The 23,285-nt window shown below is 36.2% G+C and overlaps 1 protein-coding gene across 4 annotated transcripts in view; it reads right to left on the minus strand.

Annotated features, from left to right (window-relative positions):
* LOC149238661 (uncharacterized) overlaps positions 1–23,285 on the minus strand; it is a 505,729-nt gene that overhangs the window by 115,332 nt on the left and 367,112 nt on the right. For all 4 annotated transcript variants that reach the window (XM_089367018.1, XM_089367017.1, XM_089367019.1 and 1 more), the window contains 2 exons: positions 21,927–22,021; positions 12,648–12,771 (listed from right to left, as the gene is read on the minus strand). In XM_089367018.1, coding sequence (XP_089223144.1) covers positions 12,648–12,771; positions 21,927–22,021 — 219 coding nt within the window. The remainder of the gene's footprint in view (positions 1–12,647; positions 12,772–21,926; positions 22,022–23,285) is intronic.

Below are 23,285 nucleotides of genomic sequence, written 5' to 3' on the forward strand. Positions count from 1 at the left end.
CTTTCCTAAACCTCACACTTGTACGGGAGTTAATCAATTATTGTATATGCCTCATGATGATGAGATGTGTTATTATGTATTTGATGTAGTTTTTTATTGTGTTTTCAATTGTTATTTTGCACAAATTTTCTCTTATCATAATTAGGCTAACATGCCTAGATTTAACAATACAAGGGATCCATTAGCACTAATCAATTTGACCATTCTTTGGCTACACAACCATAATGGGGGCATGGGGATCATCGAAGACTAGCACTTGGCCCGGACCATTATTCTTTGTGTTATCATGAATCCAACAATCGTGAGGACAAGTACAAGCATGTTCTAGATAGGATATGGAACCCAAGTGGTGGCTATATTACCTATCACTTTCACCAACCTGAAAAGTCATTATTCACAAGTACTCAGTTTTTTGTCTTGACTTGACAATTATAAATGTCGACAATTAATGTTTGATATATCATATGGTATCTTATATCAATGTTTTCTCATATCTTAGTGGAAATGTGATTATTTCTTATTATAGTGCATTTATATTTGAGAAAAATAAATGTATTTTGTATTTCTTAATGCTTTTCTTACTTTATCATTTTTGCAAATTCTTTCCCTAATGTTTTTATGGACCAATGTCATGATCTTCAAACAACCTTTTGTTGATGTTGATTTTTGCAACATTTCTTTAAAGAACCACAATCTTGATCTTAGAATTTCTTCTTAATCAAATATGGAAGTAGTCATTGGTGCAATAGAATCACAATTTAGTTGTGACTTGTTAAGTAACATGGCATCATCCAAGCCAATATAATTATATTCATATTTTCACTACTTTTGTACATACTATATATCATTCGTGGTCAAAAGGTCTCTATATGCTTCGAACATAATCACAAAGGATTCTTCCATAAGAACATATAAGCTTTCTCGAGTCTTTATCTCCTCTTCGCTTGGCCACATTGTACAATGATGAATGTTTTTGAGTTAGGACGTCATCTCTTCCCCATTTCATCTTAGCATTTATTTCCCGACAATAGATCGTTAAATTGAATTGGAAGATGCCTTCACTTCCCCAGTTATCTAACAAGAAAAGCCCTCATAAACAACCACAATTAGGGTTGTTGGCTTGTTTTCTAAATTATCAAAAAAGACTTGTATGACTCTTCCTTGTCCTGATATATACTTACATCCAAACAAACAATTTACCTTATTCAAAATGCTTAACCAAATGCCTTAAAAGGATTGATCAAGTGGCTCAATAGGTTGTTGAGGCATTTTTAGCTTCCTTTCAAACAACATTTCATTGCTACAAGGATATTATTATTTGAAAATTGATTATCAAACGAATCAATAGATATATCTTGCACATTACTATGACTAGAAGAAATGATCGAGACAAACACCTTATATTTTTAAAAACAAAGCTTCCACTTATCACAATGCCACTAACACATTGATATTTAGCATTATGGAGGAACCATTAATACCATTAAACTATTTGCTTTTCGACTAAGAAGCTATAGGTGAGGGTTATCAATTTCAAGCAAGTTTTCAAGGATTCACATCGAGCCCCAACTACTATTATGTGTGCAAGTACACATCCACAAGAACAAGAACAAACACAAACATATCTCTTTGATAGACTTGAACTTGGGTGGGGGCTATATTAGCAGTTGATTTTCATGGACTTGGTAAACCAAAGTTAATTACAACCAACGTATCAACCATCACTACTTTATATCTTGTCATCAACTCGTATTACACATCATGCAAATTACCATGACCTAAAGAAAGGATCAAGTTCTATTTTTCTAGTGCTAAGAAGAGAACCACAATATTTTTCTACTGATAGTTACTCCTAATGATATTTTTTCACTTTCTAGATTATCATTAAGCAATTACACTTCATAAAACTCAACTATAAATGCAATATAATAGTAGAACAATAGACAACAAAAATTTTTCACCTGGGAAACTAATCTTGGGAGAAAACCCTGCAATATTTTCTAAGAGAAATTATTGTTCAATTCAACAAATGGTACAATTTGATTTTTCAGTCATGCTTGATCCATTTGACCACATGAACTAGGTAGGTCAAACCTAGTCTAGCTTCCCACAAAAATTCAATCAAACTACTGTTCATAAATTTTGGTCAACTCTTCCCAAACTTTGGTCAAACACTACCCAAAAATCTTGATCAACTCTACCTAAAGAACTCTCGATTAATTGTGGTCAACTCTGCCTTAGAATATTTAGTCAAACTACCTTAGGTAGCTTGCGATCAACTTAGAAATTTCAGTCAACTTTGTGCCTCAGAAATTCGATCAACTCTACTGTCAATTGAACTAGAAATAAGTTCGATCAACCCTCCAAAAATTCAATCAAAGATTTAGTCAAACAGAGTAGATATAAACTTGGTCAATGTTGATCAACCTTAGATCACCTTTCTCTCCTTCACACATGTGAATAGAAGACTTCTTTACTTGATGATTTGAATTGGTTTGATGTTAAATGGAGGTCGAATGGTCTATTTATATTGGTCAATCATGTGGGTTTTGATCAAGGGTCAAGCCCATTCAACTGGTGGGGCTGACTTGTCCTCCTGAAGCCGACATAAACTCAAGGAAAAAAAAAAAATCTTTTTTAGAATACCAAACTCAAATACAAAAATTCAACACTCCCTGTTAGCTAGGGAGGTACTCATCTTGACTTCTTCAAATGTCCACTTTGTTGAAAAAAATCTCCTTTTTTAGAAAAGATTGAAAGAGCTTGCTACATTGATGTGTCTATCAACTTCAACTGGAAAGCATCTTGCATCAACATCATGCAAAGGGATTTGGTTTACTATTAGTCAACTCTCCTTGAAAATGGATCTAGTCATCCACTAGCCTTTGGTCTTATGGGGTCAACAAGATTAGTCCTAGTTCACTAATTATCCAAGTCATCACTTGGAACTTAGTCAACACCTGTGACCTATGGTTAAAACCTAGGAAATTACCATTTCTACATGTCAATTGAATGGTAATAGACTTGCCTGGTGCTAAAGGAATTCACTCTACCCACTAGCCAAGTACCTCTTGGCAACCTAGGGGAGCACTCTGGGCTTTGATGCTCATTGGGCCATTCTCCCTAACCACATTACATGGCCCTTGGTCAATACCTTTGACCTGTCAATATCCTGACCTAGGGAGAATGTCTACCCCCTGATGCTACAACATCAACACGCCCTCTCAACGAGGGAGGCATTCTCAACCACTCCAAGCATGTCCAGAAGTATGCTTGAACTTCATCTTGAGCAAAGGCTTGGTGAGAATGCTAGCAACCTACTCCTTTGTAGAAATGTATTGGAGCTTCATTGCTCCCTTCTGCACCATGTCTCAGATGTAATGGTATTTGATCTCAATGTGCTTCGATCTATAATAAAAGAATGGATTTTTAGAAACCTTCAAACAACTTTGATTGTCACAATGTATCATGATCAGTGCCTACACCTAATCAAACAATCGTACAATTAGCTTACAAAGCCATACTTATTCACAACTTACCAAACTAGATGCAATATACTCAACCTCTACAATGTTGAGTGCAACAGATCTCTACTTCCCGCTCATCCAAGACATCAATACATAACCCAAATTGAAACAACATCTTAATGTGCTCTTCCTGTCTTTGACACTCCCTACCCAATCAAAATATGAGAATCCCTACAATTGTACTCTACTATTTGAGACATATCTCAATCCAGAACTGATTGTACCACACAAATATCTCAACACATGCTTTGCTACAATCCAATGTACATGCCTCAGTTCTACCAAGAACTAGCTCAAGCTGTTCATTGCAAAGAAAATATTAGGTCTGGTATTAACTAGATACATCAATGAACTAATCAATCATCGATACATAGAGGGATCCACCAAATATGAATCAGAGTCTCTCAACTTCTTCAGGTTGGTCACCATGGGAGTAGACATGGAATTGCAGTCCAACATCCCAAATCTCTGAAGGATCATAATGTTATACTTCCCTTGACCAAGGAAGATCTCTCTTGGCTTCTTCCATACTTCTAATCCCAAGTATTAATGCATCAAGCCTAGATCCTTCATCTCAAACTCAGAGGTAAACTCCCTTTGACATTGAAGCAGGGCTTGACTCCTCCCTCTATCACGAAAGCAAATCCCCCTGCCACTGTTGCTCCCTTTGTCACATGAGTCATTCTGCTTCCGTTAGAAACAAGTCATCTAATAACAAGATCAACCAAGACTTATCAAATATCCATCAATCCAAGAATACCAAGGTTGAGGTCCCTACAAAACTTTCTTTAGTCTGTAAACATGAGATTCCTCTCATGTACCTCAAAGTCCTAAGGTAGCTCTATGTACACTTCTTCTTCCTCAATTACTCTGTTGAGGAAAGTGGTCTCTACATCCATCTGATGCAATTTCCAACCCATTATAGAAGTAATAGAAATAATGGTTTTATTAGAAGTATACTTGGCAACTGGAGAAAATGTCCATTCATGGTCCTCTCCCTCTTTCTCGGAGAACCCTCTTGCCATGAATCTTGCTTTGTACTTATCTATGTTTCCATCTACCGCATGCTTGATCTTGTAGATCAACTTGGAAGTCATTGACTTCCCTTCAGGTCTTGGCATAAATTTCACACATCATTCTTCATGATAGAATCCTTCCAAACTACATGGTTATCTGCTCCCTTTGAACTAGGAGGTCTTTCAATCATCTAGCACGGTTCTAGATGTTAGTACAATTTCTCCCTCTTGAACACAAATCACTTTAGCTGAGTTTATGTTCGATCTAAGGAGAATCCTCTTCTCATAAACTTTGCTTCATTCTTCCCGACGCTTCCATCTACTACTAGAGCCTAGGCAACCTTCACGATGTACTTGCAAACCTCATTAGGAGGTCGTGGAAGAAATTATTATAACCAAGAAAAAAGATACAAACAAAAGAGGTTAACTAATAATAATAATAATCAAGGAAGAAAATATATGGAGTACTTATCTTTTGATCTAAGGATTGTAGGGAATCGTCAACTCCCTCCTGATCCTTTCCTTCTTGCAGAAACCATTGAAATCCATCTACATAGTCATCAAGCTAGAAATTTCTCATCCTCATCGTCATCATTAGCTACTAATGCATGTAGCTTTCCTTTTCTTCCCTGCATGAACTGCATAAGCTAGGGTTTCTTCATTCTTGAGTTATCCAACCATACCAAAGGCTCAACTACTAGCTAATGACATTTTCATGCTACCAATTACACACTCCTACTAGCATTTAGCATTCTTGTCACGTTCTTAGGGTTTCAAAAACCCTTAAGAGGAAGATAACAACCTTCACATAACAATCCTCACAACATTTCTCAACAAATTCATTGTCAAAAACCCTTTGAAAGCAATTTAGACTCAGTCCTAATCATGACCTTGATTAGTGGAAATTATGTCTTGGATTATGACTTAGGAAGATCACAATATAGCCCTTGAAACAACCTCAAGGATTGGCCAGGAATGTCCACATGTCAGGTCGAGATTGGCCACAGATATTGTTTGAATTTTCTTCAAACATACAATGAAATATTGTTCTGAAAAGGGAGGTTGAAACAGACATCGAATGTGCCCTTAAGTAAACTCTAATTAGACTTTGTAAAATTCATGTCTTTCTTCAAATCAGCCTTGAACAATTCAGATTAACCTCAAAATAAACTTCATGTAGAATGACCTTCGAAAACTTGGCATGAGATAACCTCAGAATATTTGTCTTCGAGGGTCGAGAAACATGTCACAGAGATACCTTAGACTTCCTTGGATTGGCCTTAGTTGGTGTGAATCATTTTTTTAGAAACTGAACCCTTGGCTCGGAAATATGAGCTTTAGGGAGGGGGCCAAAATCTGGCCTCTGAGGCAGTCGAAGATACCATAGAAAAGATCCATAATACTCATAAATTTTTGCATGGATGATCCTTCTGATTAGACCTTAGGGAGAGGGCCAAAATCTAGCCTCTAAGGCAACCGAAGATACCACAAACAAGATCCATAATACTCATAAATTTTTGCATGGATGATCCTTCTGATTAGACCTTAGAAAGGCTTTTGTCCAGCCTCGAAAAGGGTCCATATCTCAACAAAACACTATCAACCAAAAGAAAAAATAAATTAGGCCCAAGATAGCCAAAATATGAACGCACTTCTCATAAAGGGTAGTCTCTTGATCTTGCTCCTTTCAACTCATTATTAAGGCTATCTCATGTTCCTTCAAACTACAACTAGGGAATTCTAATGGATGCTCTTTAACAACTTGGCTTCTTCAAGTCTCTTTAATGGTTTCTATTTCACCCAAGCTCTGATACCATGTTAATTTTCTAGTGCTAAGAAGATAAGCACAATTTTTTGCTACTGATAATTGCTTCTAATGGTATTTTGCACTTTCCAAATTATCATTAAGCAATTACACTTCAAAAAACTCAACTAAAATACAATAGAATAGTAGAACAGCAGAGATCATAGTAGAACAGTAGAAAACATAATTCTTTCACCTGGGAAACCTAACCTTGGGAGAAAACCCAACAATCTCTTCTGGGATAAATTATTGCTCAATTCAACAAATGGTACAACTTGATTTTTCAGTTAAAATTCGTCAATCTAACCACATGACCTAGATAGGTCAAACCTAGTCCAACTACCCAAAAAAAATCAGTCAAATTGCTGCCCAGAAATCTCGATCAACTTTGTCCATACTTCAGTCAAACACTGTCCAAAAATCTCAATCAACTTTGTCTTAGAATATCTTGGTCAACTACGGTCAGCACTTCCTTAGAAGGTTCAGTCAAACTTCCTCATACAACTTGCAATCAACTCAGAAACTTCGGTCAACTTTGTGCCTTAGAAATTCGAGTAACTTTGTCGTCAACTCAGGTAGAAAGAAGTTAGATCAACCCTCTAAAATTTCGGTCAAACAGAGCAGTCAAAGATTCAGTCAAACAGAGCAAATATAAACTTGTTCAACATTGATTAACTTGAGATCTCCTCTCTCTCCTTCGCACATGTGATAGAAGACTTCTTGACTTGATGATCTGAATTGATTTGATGCCAAATGGAGGAGGTCGAATGGTTTATTTACAATAGTCAAATCATGTGAGTTTTGACCAAGGGTAAAGCCTATTCGATTGGTGGGGGTGACCTATCCTCCTAGAGTCGACATGAACTCAAGAAAAACAAATTCCTTCTTTTGAATACTGATCTTAGCTACAAAAGTTCAACATCAAGCAAACAAATTATATATTATCACTACTTTTAAGTCTTTTCATCATGCATTGTGACCTTTAATTGTGTTCTAAATGCTTATTGGTCATGGACATAAGAAGAAATTCTATATAACCCATTGACAATTAGTGTTGTTTGTCTGGAATTGTTGTATCCTACAATTTACCCTTCTTCCAAGGTAATGTGATATGTGAGTTATAGTCCCTCTCCAAAAACAACCTTTTCAAATTTTAAAACCACTATGTATTGTGAAGACATGTACTCTAAGGGATAGTATCCTGGAATAGGCACATTACCCCCTACCCTAAAGACATTTAGGATCCCAAGGATGCCCACTGACCCAACCCTATTTTGGGAATGTGTCCATCTAATCTATGGGTGTCCTTGGGATAATCCCTTGTCCCATGCAAAAACAAAATAAAGAAGAATAATAAAAAGGAAGCCTTAAAATACTTCTAAACCTAATCTACTAACAAATGATGTTTGAGGCTATGAGTATGATTATCTCTATTTTTCCATCCACATCTTCATTGTGTGCAAAGAGTTTCGGATGTAAACATTTGTGGGAAGAAGTTTTGATTGTGAATTGAATTTTTCTTGAGGGGAAATCAATTATTCAACCCTACAAAATTATTTTGAACCTAGACATTTATTTTCCCTATATGGGAAGAGACATTGCAATTGTGCATAGTTGTTGGAAGTGTTGGTAAATCTTTTTCTCTCATGCAAAGAGTTTTTCCTATAATGGACAATAGTTTAACCACCTGGATAATTGTATTAGCTATTGGGTAGGACATTTTAAAAGGTGAATAACAATAATGGCACCCAAATGTGGCCCCAAGTTCCAATGTTGGAAAATTTGCAAGTTAATGGTGTAAAGAAGGGAGGTATGGAAGTAATTAAGTGTGAATTGTGTGGTGTGGAATAGTGGGGGGAGTTATTAACAAGTGAAGGATCATTTATTGGATTTTTTCTAGTTATGATGTATTCGTATTTGAAACTAGAAGAGTTGACCTTATGTTGAAGAAAATAATCCTTCTTCTCAATGGTTTGTCCCTATTTTTGGTGATTTTGCTAAGATACTTCTATTTCTCATGTGAAGATTTGTTAGAAAATGCAAGCTCTTCTTAGCATTCCTTGAAAAGTTAAGCCATGTCCTTGATTTCATCCTTATTTGACAATTAGGGAAAATATTACTTGATGATTGTATGGTTTTCTATGCAAGTCAAACATCATTTAACATAGAATTTTCTCTCTTCTTTTGTGAGATAGAGCATGTGATAAATAAGGGACCTAAACGACATAAGCCCCTAGGATATGAAAAAACCTGCACTATTTCATGTACAAGGAGAAAGCAAGGTTAACAAAGTTCCAAAGACAATTTGAAGTGGGTGAACAAATGAGGGTTGCCACATTATTATGGATGTATGGGAATATCATCTAAACATACCCTTGATAAAAATAACTCATCCTATCCTTTAGGTCAATATCATTAATGGTGCGTAACCCTAAGGTGTAAATTAGTTTGTCATAGGGTGTATTGTTAAGGCACTTCTTGAGAAGTTGTTGTTTGAAACTCTTGACTAGCCTTATGTGTCATGTGAGGGGCCACATTGGTACACTTAGAGGTTATAGTGGTAGCAGTTGAAATCAACCCCATGTCATGTGAGTACGAGCCTGCCCTAGTTGTCGATTCCACTAATTCAAAAAAAAAAAAAAAATACTCATGGTGCATAAATTGTACAATGAGGAAGAAATGTTGTTTATAAATTTGATGCTCTTTGTGAGGCTATAGATACTCACGCCATTACTAGCTTGTATATGTAAAACAACGATTTTGCATTTACAATATAAGTACAAGTGTACCTATTAATGTCTTGTTGCATTTGTGCTATGATCAATGTCCTCAAGGACCTTGGGAGATTTTATTGGGGGCAACTTTATATTGCTCATTGCGCAAACTCAAATGTTAAAAACCAACAATTGTTAGGACAAACCCATACACAAGTTGTACACAATGGTAATTTCTCAAAAGATAAAAATACACATTTTGTGATAGTTTATTTTCTAGTTTAACGTTGCTCAAGGTCTATGGATCATTGTGTGTCATATTCATTAGTGACATGGTGATTAACTAGAGGTAATCTAGTTTTGGTCTGAAGTTAAATTCATTAATGATGTTGTTGAGCTTGTTACCCCTCTTTTCCATAGGGTTGTTCCTAGTAAATTTCTTCACTAGCCCTTGTGTTTTGATCTTTGATGGCAGAGGCATTCACTCACATGGATACCGAAGAGTGGGAAGCCTATGATGACATGGAATGATACTTCTTAGGTAGTGAGCTTCATTAGGTAGGCAATTTTGAGTTATTTGTGCATACATGGACAATGTTGTCACATTCCACATGGAGGATCCTTGAGCGCTCTCCTTTCCCATCACTTCTAGAGATGATTTTCACTTGTTTGGAGGGTTGATGCTCACGTGGGAGCCTTATGAAAACCATGGGGATATATTGGTAGCACATGATGACTTGGAGGGGTCACTTAGTGACTTGTGATGATGTGGCATTCACCTAAAATGTTTTTAATGATGTGGACAACATATCAAGAAGAATTCATAGCTTATTCCATGGAGATTGTCCACATTTGAGGAATCTTTTACCTTTGGTAGGAGGTCATCCCAGACTTTGGGGATACATGCTAAAAGGTTGCTTGCATTAGATGCATCTATAACATCATTTGAAAATTGGACCACCAACATTCAAAGGAATGTTGACCATCTACACATGATTTGGAGCCTTTAGATGCTAGACATGGCACATTGAGGGCATCTTTGTCCTTCTTTGGACAATAGGACCCCAGTTTTGGGGTTTACTTTGTCTTTTTTATTGTACATATGGCTTATCACTTTTATTTATTATTGTGTTAGATTAATTAGTTATAATTTTGTTTTTCACCGGCTATATTTAAGGAATCACGAGATATTATTATTTTATTGTAAAAGGAAATGTGCCTCCATCTATAAATAGAGGAGCCCTTCCTCAATGTACTCATGGTTGAATTTTATGGAGCCCTCTCTCATTAGAGCTTAATTGACATATCTTTCTCGGAGCATTTATAGTCTTAATGATTCTTTCTATGTGGATGTATGTTCTCAATTCTTGAAGTTTGTCTATCTTGGTTTTCTTTTGGTGCATAAGAGATAATCGTAGACTATTCATGTTTTCTTAAGTCTTTCAAGATCAATCCATTGAATGATATAAAGTTCACAATTATTTACAAAAAAAAAAACAACACTTAAAAAGTATTATCAAAAACACAATCAACTACAATATTGTCACAATATAGCCACAAGTAAGAAAGCAAGTAGATAATATACCCACAAAAGAGAAAACAAACAAAACCTAACCCTATTCGAGAAGAGCACTCCCCAACACAATGACATAACAATTACTTTTTTATAATTATGGAGGATTTACCCTCTCTTATTTGCAGTAGAAATATAAAGCCTACATTTAACCATTATTGGCGGGATATACGGGATATATATCTATAACAATCTCCTTATTAATACTAATAGTTCTAACTGGCTTTATTAACGTAAGTGGCTTTATAAAAAAAAATATCCAAAGACCATAACTTCAATGATGACAAAATCACATGTTTACATATAGACTAGTTCATCTAGATTCACTAGCATAATAAAAGGGTTGTGTCTAAAAGTACACAACATCACCTTTCTAGATCATGTAGACAGATAATCTTCATTTTGATATCCAAGGCTCTTTACTACTTGCCATTGCCGTTGTGCTTTAATTTTTAAAAAGAATCCAGAGACTATCTTGAACAACTATATTAATTAATAACTTGATGAATATCCACATAATTGAGATACTTTTGTTTTCTCATAAATTTTAAAGTTTAAAGTTGTGATATGAATACGATCTATTGAATAATTAATGCTCTTTTTTATCTTTTAGAGTTTAAGATCTGAAGTTTTATTCCATATTTGAAATCTCATTGTGTATAATGCAAGAGTATATATATTATGTTACATGCAGTAACGGCTGTACTCATTCCTGTATACCCAACTTTGGGGATCCATACCATGTACTCCATACCCGTACACAGCCTACCCGTGAATCAATGCAACCTTACAGAAATTCAACCAAACTATATTTTACTTAAACCGGACCCACTCCATGCAGCAACCGGTAAACGACATCGCAAGCACTTCCAACCGTCAAACGTCGCACGTAATAGGTAAATGCATCGTGACAAGGATCTTTGCTATCATCAACAACAGTTACAACTGTGGTGATAAATAAGCACCACTCACCTACTTGATTTGCGTTGAATTGGCTCTTACCCAGTATTAGACATTTCTTCTATGGTTAGGTCTGGTTACGTACCCATGTTTGGACTCTACATGGTGAGAATACTTGAGCACATTCACAAGAATTTGACAGAGCCCTAACTATTTTCTACGACTGTGCGATGATCTTATTGTTGCAACGCTACTCAATTTTGACTTCAATACATAATCCAACCACCTTATGTAGGCTAGTTATGTTACCCAGTAGCCCGCTGTGGGTTGGTTGAAGTACATATTTTACTGGGAGCACCTGCAGTTTTTACATGTCAAAATACCCCCCCTCAAAACTGTGCTGTTTCCTTTTGGTATGTCATCAGTATCAAGGACCTAACTAAAATACTGCAGGAAAAAAGAACGCCAACTTAAGATGATGACACACTGCTGATACGAAAAGCTTTATATATCAAGAAACTGTTGTCATATGCAGCCTCGGCAGTTGAAGTCATTCTATGATTGCTTTTGACTCCTCTATTTCTACTCAAACAAGATGATCACTTATAAGAAAAGTGCTATATGAACAAAGTTTCCAGCAACAGTTTATCCAAAATTGAAGAATCGTAGTTACAATTGTTTATAGAGATTTCTTAAAAGCTTCCAAAACCTATTAGGATTGAAGAGTCAAGCAGGCAACGGTTTACAGAAAACTCCCTTGTGAATTTTAATTATGCAAGGGCTACTGAAAAATATAGTTATTCTAATCAAAGAAAAAAATTAGTTTCATTGATTTCTTTCTCTGCATTTGCTGTCATTTTTAAGATTTTACAGTTTACGTAATGCCCAGATTTGAAAAATGGTATTCATAATTAACACTGTTAACAATAAAATTTCCAAATGGACATATACGGGAAGCAAGCGCTACATGTATAGACATTTGTACGAGAAGACATGATCTGAATAACGTAGGAATTAAAACAATATGCAATTTAAAATCTCCAATCTAATTATTAGACTAATAAAATATTTGGAGACAAAAGAGTCTTGCCAAAGCCCAAAGAAAACACTTGCCTCAAGTGCTAAGGGTGGGTGAGAAAGCAAAGACAGTTCAGCAAGTTGATTCAGGTCCACATTTTTTGGCAAGAATATGATAATATTTGGTGCAATCATCTGAGCAGCTTTGAAGAGTGAAAAACTGTGCACATATTCCACAAACATCAGATACATTGTAATCTACAGTATACTTGTTTCTAAACTTACAATTATTTAATACAACACATGCTCTATTGAAAATATAAAAAATCTCGACAACGCAATCCCACAAGTAGAAACTAAGATTAAGCAATGAGTACAATATAACCAAGTAAAAATAATTAACGATTAAGCAATGAGTACAATATAACTAAGTAAAAATAATTAACAGAAAATTGAAGCAATTTGAGTATAAGCAAAAATATGGCATGCTGGACAAGTCCTTCAAGATTATTGCATTAAGCTAGAGTGCTAGGAGTTTTGTCTTGCTAGACATGGATCATGTCACCATAATCATGTAGCCGTTTTGGAGCTAATAGTACCAGTCTTTGTCTCTGGCATTCTACCTATAGAGAATGTGAGAAAAATCATCCTAGAAAATTCTAGGGCAACGGGTAGTGCTTAACAGCAAAGTGTAACAAAAGGAAGCATAAATGGAAAGCGTGAGCACGACAGTGTGAGTTGGCACAGCCACAGTATGATGCAGTGTGTAGTTTTGGTGTGGAGGAAGAAAGCATGCAATAGCTATTGAAGGAGTGTTTGAAGTTAGGAAGGATCACAATGAGGAGCACACAAAATAGTGTGGCAGTAAGAATGTTGGATGAACACAACAGATAGAAGGGCAATGCAACATGAGATTGGGACAGCATGCTAAAGAAAGTTCAAGGGTTGTGATTCCCTGCACTATTATTGCAGAAACTATTGATAGGAATATACCATGGGCATATTTTGATGGATCAGCTCAGCAGAATGGTTGTGGAGGGGGAGTGCTCCTTCATCTCACTGCCAATCATTTTTTCAAAATTCAGATGGGTCTAGGAGAAGGAACAAACAATTATGCTGAGCTTATTATCCTCCAACACTTGTTACACTTTGCACTTGAGAAGGGATGTAGACACATTCAGATTTTTGGCGATTCCAAACTCATCATAAATTGGTTTAATCAACAATCTGTCTATCACGTGCACACACTCCGGAATATTTTGGATGAGGCTTTGCTACTGAAATCACAATTTGACACTATCATTTGTCATCACATATACAGGGAGTGCAACCAGATTTTTGACAGACTATCCAAGGAGGCCACGCTCCAGCCTCGGGGGCATTGGATGATCCAGGAGCAGACAGGGCACGAATACTACCAATATTTTCACAGACCATATGATGATCAGCAGCATGCTGGGGCAGCCAGGCCCTGATTTTTTATGATTATGTGATCTGACAATTTATATTTTTATCAGACTATCCATGTATATATTTTTTTCAGACATGTAAATTTGTATTTAACTTATCAGTCTCCCATCCTAGGATAGATTTTTGACAGTTTATCAAATTGTGGCAATAGCCACCCTCTTCTGCATATGCTTCCTGAAGCATCTACAATATGTAATTTTAACCATCCTAATGAAAATTGCGATTTTTCCCTAGGGAAAAAGAAGTTCAAGGGTTGTGACAGAAAAGAGGATGGTGGGCTGCTATTCAAAAGGTACACGGATCATTTTGCAATTGGGTGCTTATAATTGTTTGTTTTGGGCATTTAGTATGGATAACAGGGTGATCAGGAAGATTGACAGACCTTGACCGTAATTTTGTTCTCTCACCTTACTAAGGTGGTTAATCTTTGACCCTAGTCTAGTGGGACCTCCCTTAATGCCCTTTGGGTTATAGGAGGGGCACTACTTGGAAAGCCATGATTGAGATAGTGTGCTCCATTTTCTCTATACCATACTTAACACTTTGCATCCCACATTACAATCCCATATCTCACTCCCATTCGTCGGGTACAACTTGACATTGGCTCTTGGGGATTTGGCACTCCCATGTTCACAAACCTTGAGTAGGGCTCGAAAACTTTTCCTTGGGAGGTTGATGCAGCTAAAAGAAAAGAAGAATCATATCATGGCCACAATAAAGCAAAAGGAATAAAATCAAAATGCAAAAGATGGATAGGCCATAAAGATTAACATGTGGGCAAAAATCCTAGCATGAGCTCTACCTCCCTCATATGGCCATCACTCGGTTCCTAAGCACATGATCCTCCATTACATCAAAAGAGAACCCATACATGTCCCAACCCCAATAAGCGATAAACTAACTCATCTTAAAGGGGTGATTAAACTGCTACATCTTAAAAAGCAAGCTCTAACCCTTGAGCTATAAATGGTAATACAAGGAATAATCAACAAGGAGTAAAAGGCGCACTTGACCATCAATTGATCCCTTTGACCATAGCACTTGACCATGAAGTCTTCTCCCCTCCATTACCACATTATTATATACTAACACCTAACAATTGAAGGGTGGGCCAGGAGAATGTCACTTCCCCTTAGGGGATGGAAGCACCTAATAGGGTTGACCATTAGCCACCCCTATCAAGGGAGAAAACACCTTTGCGAGGACTTGGTCCTGATTTTGGAAGGGGATCTTTGTTTGAAGTATTAATATGCCCTTAACATTCAAGTTTGGTTCACTTAGATGCATTATTGATCTTAGCCTCTGATGGATGGTCACTTTCACTAAAATCCATGTTGTTTTTGTCATGTGGGTTATTGCAGGCTAGGCCATGGGCACCCATTTCACAAGTACGCAAGCCCTTCAAAGAAGTACATGACCTAAGCGAGTGCAACATTGAGAAACTAGAGCCTCCTAAAAGCACTAGTAGATGACACATGTCCCAGAATACCTCCAGGACCCAGGATGTTGGTCAACTTTGACTTGGTTTTGAGGATTCTTCAAGATGACACCACTAGACCCAGTATGCCCCCAAGTTGGCCTTGACACAACCTGATGGGAAGGAGTTGATTCAAATCCCAGATAAGGATGGTCTCCCACTAAGAGACTAGGGTGGGTTTGTTGCACCAAAGGAAGCCCTAACACTAGAGAGAAGGAGGCCTTATTTGACAGTTGAAAACCTATCACTACCACTTCATGGAACCCCAATTGGCACTTGGGACCCCATAGGAGATATTGAAGTGGATTTTAGGACCAACCCTCAAATTTTGTATCATACAGACATCTACCCATTCTTTGACACCTCAGCACACTTTGGCATGGCATTTGGATCCTTGATTAGGCATGATATCAACAATTTAAGAGGCTACAACTCACACATGTGGGCTATTATGTCTATTTTCTCATTAGCTAATAGGTTTCCTTGTAACCCAAGCTCATTTAATTATCAAACTTGTTTTTAGGCACTTTGTTAGGCTAAATTAGGAGATATAAGCCTCATTAGGCTCATTTCATTCCCGTCATCACTTGTGATCTAATTTGGCCCTCTTAGAGAATTTGGCCTAGCTAAATTGAGACTTATATCTTATATGCATTATTGATCTTAGCCTCTGAAGGATGGTCACTTTCACTAAAATCCATGTTGTTTTTGTCATGTGGGTTATTGCAGCCTAGGCCATGGGCACCCATTCCACAAGTACGCAAGCCCTTCAAAGAAGTACATGACCTAAGCGGGTGCAACATTGAGAAACTAGAGCCTCCTAAAAGTACTAGTAGATGACACATGTCCCATAATACCTCCAAGACCCATGATGTTGGTCAACTTTGACTTGGTTTTGAGGATTCTTCAAGATGACACCACTAAACCCAGTATGCCACCAATCTGGCCTTGACACAACCTGATGGGAAGGAGTTGATTCAAAGCCCAGATAAGGATGGTCTCCCACTAAGAGACTAGGGTGGTTTTGTTGCACCAAAGGAAGCCCTAACACTAGAGAGAAGGAGGCCTTATTTGACAGTTGAAAACCCATCGCTACCACTTCAAGGAACCCCAACTGGCACTTGGGACCCCATAGGAGATATTGAAGGGGATTTTAGGACCAACCCTCAAATTTTGTATCATCCAGACATGTACCCATTCTTTGACACCTCAGCACACTTTGGCATGGCATTTGGATCCTTGATTAGGCATGATATCAACAATTTAAGAGGCTACGACTCACACATGTGGGCTATCATGTATATTTTCTCATCAGCTAATAGGTTTCCTTGTAACCCAAGCTCATTTAATGATCAAACTTGTTTTTAGGCAATTTTTTAGGCTAAATTAGGAGATATAAGCCTCATTAGGCTCATTTCATTCTCGTCATCACTTGTGATCTAGTTTGGCTCTCTTAGAGAATTTGGCCTAGCTGAATTGAGACTTATATCTTATAGAGAAGTGATCTAATTAGTTTTTTTGCTTATGGAGCTATTCTTTGACTTTGGAGATTTCATTTTTGAGCAATAAAGGATTTATTCATACATTTTTCCTTGTAAGTGTGCCTTGTATTTGATAAATCTTAATATTTTGTGGTTATTGTATGGAATAGTTAATTATCTACTATGTTGCATGGGTTCCCGCACCCGGGGGTGGGGTTCTCGAACCCATCCCGGGTTCCCGCACCTAAGTACCGAATTAGGGTACGGGTTCTTCCCAAAAGAACCCAGAAGAACCAGGTTCTTACATGAAGAACCGGGTTCTTCAAAAAAAAAATTGGGTTCTTTTCCTTTAATTGGTTCTTGGGTTCTCCAGATTCGGGTACGGGTTCTTCCCAGAAGAACCGGGTTCTTACATGAAGAACCGGGTTCTTCAAAAAAAAAAATTGGGTTCTTTTCCTTTAATGGGTTAATGGGTTCTTGGGTTCTCTCGGTTCTTGGGTTCTTCGGGTTCTTCGAGTTCTTCGGGTTGGGTTCTTCGGGTTCTTCATAAAAAAAACTATATTTTGAAAGTACATACTAGGATACGGCATGCATGAATGACATGTTTATGCTACTTATAACTTTATAAGTTATTTCAAAAATTCAAACATAAAATAAGAATTTACATGTAACATTGTAAGATACTAAGATGTCTAATGCCAAAGCAGCGAGTCCAACATTTACTTAAGTAAATGCTAGATTCAGCGATTTTGGTGAAACTTGGGAGAGATTTTGTCTAACACAACTGACTGAGACACACTAGCCAAGTTTCCTACAAACTCAGGAGTATGCTCAAAAATCCTAAAGTATTCTGAGTTCTCAAAGACTCAACATTTTAAACTTTATTTTATTGGGCTGCCTTGTGTGTTTGGTGGGACAGCAGTGAAATATATGCTGCCAGCAGCCATAATTTATACTTTAATGTAGCCACAAGCCTAAAAAAAAAACCACAGAATTTATATGTAATGATTCAAAATATATATAGTATAAAAAACGCTCTCGATCTGGAAGCTTCTAAAAATTGTGTCCCCCACTCTGGCTCCCACTTCCAAGCAGCCTTGGTTCTTATACCTATTAGTTCTTTTTTAATAAAAAGGGATGCAATAATATTGGAGGTCAAATAACTTGTATTTTCCAGTTTTTTGGTCTTTGAGGAAGCCATTGTTCCTTAGGCTTTAGCTATTTAGTATTTTAAAATTTCCTAGTTCATGTTTGAAGATGCCTTAAGGAAAATTTTGAATGTAGTATGACAATGGACATATATCATGATTCATGATTCTTATTAATATGTAAACAATGAACAGTTTTTTGGTGATAAATTTTGAAATTTCAATGTCAATGTTGAATGTTCAATGATGTGCATGTTTAAATGATTAAAGTTTTCTTGTTTAAAGTTGAAAAAATATACAAATTCAAATTTCATATATATTATTAATTATAATTTATAAATTTATAATTTATAAAATTTAATTATTAAAATTTAATATTATTATATTATCCGACGAACCCACGCACCCTGTTTCCAAAAATGCCGTCCCCGTCCCCAAACCCACGTTTCCTGGCAACATAGATTATCTAGGGTTTCTATGTGCTAGTTGTTGTTGAAAATTATTCTATGAAATCTTGGTAATAGTGTTGCATGCATTACTCACTTATAGAACTTGCATGACAATCCCATGGATGAATCTTTCAACTAGATCTTAGGATTGACTTTGCTCCCTCACAAAAATAAAAAATGATAACTACGGTCTAAAACCTAGGGTTTCATAATTCCCTTAGGCTAGGGTTTAGTTGTTTTCTCCTAATTTAATTATCCCATAGACTCCATCGCCCAAGTCAAGGCACTAGCCTTGGTCACATTGTTGATCACCTTGAAAACTCACTAAATTTCACTTCTCCTCCCCAGACCTAGATTTTTGGTCTCTTAAGGAAGTCGCTAGCTAGGGTTAGGACATGAATTTCAACTGGGATAGAGAGTGTTTCATTACGGAGAGATTCAACACTTGGTTGTGATGTCTTTTCCTCAAAATCAACCTTTTCCCATGGTTAATTTCTCTATTTTAGGGCTAACATCCTTTTCCCTAAGTAAATTATGCCCCAAAAAAACCTAGTTTGCCTTAGGCTTCAACTTGAGACTTATTGAATGCTTCTTGTGACATAAACGAGAATATACATCTATTGTAAGCCTTTTCTTGGCCTTATGATCCTAGATAAGCCTACTAACCATGTTTATTCATAATCCCTAGGTCACGTTGTGCCCTAATTAGGCCCTTTGAACAATGTGAATTGCCTTATTTCCAATAAACCTAGTGGTTATTTTATAAAATAGTAGCTCTAGTGTTAGGGAATATAGAGTCTCAAATCTGAAACAACCATTCTATTTAAACAATAAATGCCCCAAGTGTTTGAGATTATATAATCAATATCCAGGGCCTCATTGCTTCCATCTACAATGATCGTTATCAAATAATGCATACACTAAGAATGAGAATGAAAGAAGGGAGAAGTGGAAGGAGGTGAACACTACTTGCTACTACGAATCATGATACATTAGGCAAATCTTCAATGTTTGTTCAACTTTGATCTCCTCTAGCCTCTATCAACTACTAAAACAATACCTCTCAAATGGAAAACCTCCCCTTGTAAAAGAGAAAAACCTCTTTCTTATGAAGTTCTTTGGGTCAACAAGGAGATGACAATTTCCAATACTTCTTACTAAGAAATCTTCTACTAATGATTCTCAACATATTATAGTTGATCTCCCCCTATCACAATTTAGTTTACCTCTTCTTATTGGTGTATCTTCTATGGAGATTTCCTCTACACTAACTTTGAACTTGAAGAACTCTTATCACGATGCAACTTCGATGGTGCATTTTGCATATTGAGCCTTAGTAGTTTCAAGATGTGTTGATATTGATCACCGCCACATTAGGAGACATTCTTAGTATTCTAGAAGTTGGTATTTCTATAGTGCATACATATTTTTTTGTGATATGAAGGATGCTTCTCAAACTTTTGGAAATGGTTCATAATGACATTTACATGACTTTGACCACTTGTCCTTGTGGAGGAATTCAAAATTTCTTCACCTTCTTTGATGCAATTTTTACTCATAGGTTAGTTATATTTGTCCCACTATATTTTATAGATGATTCTCAACATATTATAGAAAATATTTCCTTTCGACATCATGATGTTGGTCCATCTTGTATGTCTTACTTTCTAGTCACTCTAATCTCAAATATTGTTCATGCCACCCTTTGTACCTTTAGCAAACCAGCATATCTAACTTTGCCAAAGACCATCTTCACCACTCTTGTGGAATCATACTAATGTGGAAGATATGGAGTTCAAGGGGAAAATCTATTTGGCTCTTATTTAGCATTAAGGAGGGATGTAGCTTGTGATGGAATGTCTTTTGTCTAGGCCCCCTATTCAAATAAAGGGGGAATTGTTGAATATAAGAGCATAAACTTTATTTTTAGCAAAGGTCAACCTTATATTGAGTTTCGGATTCATCAACTTGCTCTCATTTGTATTGAATTGAGCAATCATAAATCCACTATCACCTATATCAAGGAGGGTATTCATAAATCTACTCTTACGTATACTTGAGCTACAAATTGCCTTTATCAAGTTCGGTGTTCACATAAATTCATCCCTATTTCTGATTGTATCCAACCTTGTATTGAGATGGGTATTCAATGTTCATAACCCCGCTCTCATTTATACTTCATGATCTCTTTGTAGCTCTTTTGTAGCTTATCTAAAAGTGTTTAGAATGGGTGTAATCCTCACATTTTTCCACGATCAACTCATTTTGTGGACCATTAATGCAATTGGTTAGGAATTAATCTCATCTTTTGTTATAATACTAGATTATGATTTATGCCAACCTAGTTAACCTATATTTTGGCAGTCACTTGTGCTTGGGCATTTTTGTTCTCTCTTTTGTACATGGGTTTATTTTACTCTAGCAATCCTATGACTCATGCTTAGTGCCATTTATTGGCATTATCTTGGTAGTTATTGTCATGTTTTTATCCAACAACACTATTATTTTCTCCAATTATTGACTTGTAGGGTTTTCCAATGATTGCATTCGATCCTTCCCTCTTTCATAGGGATCTTAAAAACACTACTATTAAAGTTTGGACAATATGACTTTTATTCGACATTAAGATAATGTACTAACACTAGATTGAATCACCTATTCATTAATTATGACCCTTATTATATTAACCTTATTTCATGTTACTATTCTCGTAATCTCTCCAAAGAAACTTTGATGAATAGATAGTTGAAATGGAAAAAAATTCAAGAGAAGGTGGAAACCACTTATTTATACAAAAAGGAGTAAAACCCTAACTTAATGCCTAAGATACCTTTAAGGGAAATTTAGGTACTTACTACATTGAAAATTGAACCATAAAACCCAAGGACTAAAACATTATTACAAAATTATGAGCTTAGATGAAAAAAGCTTGTATGTAGGAAGTTACATACAAAATAGCTTGTGTACATGGATTCTACTTGCAATTTTGCATGGTAAAACGGTTGTGTTTGGATATCCAACACAATATACAATTAAAAACTAATTTCAGCTATATAAATGTATGATTTTCTTTTGTTAAGGCACATGTATGACAAAATACATCAAAGGATAAAATCTCTTTGGAAACATTTTCTTGTTGGTTTAAGACAATATCTTGGATCCTTCCACTTATTCCAAAAGTTTGCTAGTAGTAATCTAATTTCAATGCACATCATATAAAAAATATAGTTTCTCCTCACATTGCATATCTCCCTTTCCCTTCTAAAAGAAATACATCACATTGCCGATTATCCCTTCCCTTTTCCCCTTCATCGACATCAACATAAATACACATAGAGAGAGAGACTAACCCATCTTTAGGCTTCAGCATATATTGGATATCATATTTTTGAACCTTAATGTAATCTGGACCGCCCCATGGAGGAGATAAGAACACAACATCACCCTGTCAATGCATAGGACAACATCAAAAACAATAAATGTGCAGCCTAGATAAGCCAAGAAATATCCAAGTAATTCCTTAACAATGCCACCAAGCTCAATCATGACATGGGTATTTTATAACACAATGCCTCCAAAAGCATACAAGAAAGAAAACAAGGCGACTATAACCTTGAAATACAGAGGCAAGATTAAAATAAGAATGGCCAAAACAATGATGACTATCCAATTTCAAAGAATCTCCCAAGCATCAAATGTAACAGCTGGCATGGTTCCCTTCAACTTCTAGCAAACAAGAACTCTAAAAAAGACTGCCGTAGCTTATTAAATGTGCTTGCAAATTTCCACACCCATGGAAATGATAACAACAATTAAACATTTAGGACATTTGTCAAATCAATTAGAAAGGTTTAAAAGCACAATAATGTTAGAGATGTATTATATTATTTGCATGTAGACTATGCTAGCTTTAAATCCAATACCTTGCACTAGATTCTTTTCTTTTTCTTTTTTTTTGGTTTGCAAGGGGTTGCATTTTCCCCTCTGCCATATAGCACAACACTAGTTTCATGCTGTTAGGGTTCACTAAAGCGCCCCAGAATTTTGATTATAGGCTTGTTTTGAGCTTATTTGACCAGTGTTTTTTTGGCCCATTGTAATCGAATCTTGATTAATGGATTATGCTTGCAATCTAATCCAAGTTAATGGATTAGGATTTTGGAGTTTGGATGTTGTGGAATACCTAAATATTGTATTGTGAGTGTTTAAGTTAATACAATGAAGAAGACAATGGTGTAAGTTAAGTTAGTTTTCCCAAATAAAGATTTAGTGTATATCTCTATCTAGAGTATCTATGTCATTATTGTTCTTAGTTTCCATAAGACTTTGTGCGTATTGCTTCACTTGCATAGGTTTAAAAGTTAAACATAGATTTTGTATTAGAGAAAGGTTACTAGCTTCAGGAGAACACCTTTGTTGTTAGGGTTCAGTGCATCATTAATACAACGAGTTTATCTTTTGTCTATGATAAACCTAGTTTTAGTGGGAGCTCTATGACAATGATTCTTTTGTGAAAGAGAATGACAAGTAGTTCCAGAATTAAGATTGAGAAATACAAAAGTCAAAACTTTCAACTATGGAGGCTCAAGATGGAGGACCTTCTTGTAAAGAAAGAACAGTGAACCATTGTAAATACTAGTATTGTACTATAGGTATGGTGGAAACATACTTGGTCTTGTGCAAATTGATGGGATCACTCAAGCCTTCAA

This window comes from Pinus tabuliformis, chromosome 8, assembly GCF_031772625.1.
Source record: "Pinus tabuliformis cultivar Carrire ecotype Pingquan chromosome 8, CPIR1, whole genome shotgun sequence".
Classification (NCBI taxonomy): Eukaryota; Viridiplantae; Streptophyta; class Pinopsida; order Pinales; family Pinaceae; genus Pinus; species Pinus tabuliformis.